Source organism: Sinocyclocheilus grahami, unplaced genomic scaffold, assembly GCF_001515645.1.
Source record: "Sinocyclocheilus grahami isolate Dianchi unplaced genomic scaffold, SAMN03320097.WGS_v1.1 scaffold79.1, whole genome shotgun sequence".
In the NCBI taxonomy this organism is placed as follows: domain Eukaryota; kingdom Metazoa; phylum Chordata; class Actinopteri; order Cypriniformes; family Cyprinidae; genus Sinocyclocheilus; species Sinocyclocheilus grahami.
The window spans coordinates 1,915,648-1,917,682 of NW_015505258.1; the positions used below are offsets into that span (position 1 = coordinate 1,915,648).

The following is a 2,035-nucleotide window of genomic DNA, read 5'->3' on the forward strand; positions in this document are numbered from 1 at the left end:
GTCTAGGAACTAACATCAAACCTGGTCTGTCCTAACACTGAAAGATGGTAACTTACCAAAATCTAGCACTGCAACAACTTGCTAATTGAAAAATAATAATAAGGAATATAAAATAGATCAATTTACTAGTGTTGGGTCGTTCTTGAACGATTCGTTCATTTTGAACGAATCTTTAATGTGACTCGGGAAGAACGAGTCGTCTCGGGGAGTGATTCGTTCAGTCGCACATGCGCAACATCCTATAGGTTCTGTACTGGAATTAGTCAAGTAGTTCACCTGTTTCGAGTCTTCGGGTTTTTTCGAGTCACTCGTTCATCACGTGACAGCCCCATAAGCTTAACCTATGCAGTCAAAGAGACTTAATAATAATAACCAACTCTTTATTACCTTTGTTACAACATTCAGTGTTATGGAAAAGAACCATAATGACAGAAATTCACACATTTATAAACTGTAAGAAGTAAAAAGCTACAATTTGAGACCAGAAACGCATCACGTAACTGTAAGAGTAAATAATAATTAGAATAATGATGATGATAATAATAATAATAATAACGCACCCGTTTGTAAGGAAGCTTGTAAATTAACTGATTTCTCTATCCAATGCTGTCACGTCACGTGACAAAAGAACGAATGATTCGAAAGACTCGAGAGATGAACTAATCAAGTCTCTTTCCGGCTCAGACTGCATTGGTTAAAGTTTATGGGGCTGTCACGTGATGAACGAATGACTCAAACCCGAAGACTTGTCAGATAAGAGGTGAGGTGAGCTAATCATAGACTGAAGACCCAGGTAAACAATAAATTAATATTTTCTGTTTCTTATAGCAGTTTTGTATTGTTTGTAGTGTGATCAACGTTTGCTTAAGTAGTAGATGTATTAGGGAAGTAACACGTAACATTTTAATTATATTTTGCTAAAATGAACGAAATGACTAGAAAAAAGATTCGTTCATTTTGCTGAACGAGACTCAAAGGTCCGAGTCGGTAAAATGATCCGAACTTCCCATCACTAATTCAAATGCTAGCCGAAAGATATGATTTGAATTTTTGACTGACAGACACGTTGAAGGGTGGGGGCACACTGGGGGGCCAATCAGTTTTCAGGGGGGGGAAGTGCCCCCATGGCCCCTCCCCTGTCTACGCCACTGCGTGTATGTAAACAGGCGCTAGTTCTGCACGCTCAATCAATCGAAAATAATTACCATAGCTGCAAATGCTGGCAAGATTACAACTTAATCTCAATATTAAGCATAATTTAACAAGAACAACTCACTTTACAGGATGCACGCATACATAATACACCTGGATTTGGATCTGCTCGCATCTCTTCTCTCAAACTTTGCTGCGCAATCTTAAAATGGCGACAAGTCTTAAAGGGGCCAAGCACGCAAGCCGTTTGTACAGTACCGTTGTCAACTCTAGTGCTGATTGGTCCTGAGGAGACAGTGGCAACATCAGAAGAGTTCTGCACTGGAGACTGTACTTCTCTTTTCCTAACGCATCTCTACAAAAACACATACAAAAAAAAAAAAGGTCTGATGAAATCCACACATAACCATGAGTTGAGCCAGACTAAAACTAATCTAAAATAAAAGTAAACAAATGAAATTCTGTCATCAGATAAGCACGATTAGTTACCGGAATCAAGGAGGCGCAAGTGTAGTTCTCACAGAGTCGGGTAGCACAATGCAGGTAGAAAGTGGAGATGGACCGGTTTTTGTGTTCCACAAAGCGGAAGGCCTCAAAGGAGAAGAGAGCTACCTGGGATATCCCATTCCAATCAATCTTTGTTTGGGCATCACGATTACACCTAAAAACAACAAGAGATGTGATTCTCACAAGAGAATGAAAGTGTCTTCTCAACTACTCTCTTTCAGTCTGCTTTTTATGAATGACTCACCCAATAAAAAGATCATAAGAGGTGCTGCTGGTTGGATATGGGCTTGTTGTGGCATAGCAACGGTCCAGCAACACATTGAACCCTACAATACACAATAATATAGACAATTAGATTTGATTGATCTGGAAATGT

General features: G+C 39.4%; 1 protein-coding gene across 1 annotated transcript in view; it reads right to left on the reverse strand.

The window, feature by feature from the left end:
• Positions 1 to 2,035, reverse strand: part of LOC107586295 (zona pellucida-like domain-containing protein 1) — a 39,195-nt gene that overhangs the window by 10,761 nt on the left and 26,399 nt on the right. Inside the window, exon 7 of the mRNA XM_016273579.1 lies at positions 1,411 to 1,507. Within this exon, the coding sequence (XP_016129065.1) occupies positions 1,411 to 1,507 (97 nt within the window). The remainder of the gene's footprint in view (positions 1 to 1,410; positions 1,508 to 2,035) is intronic.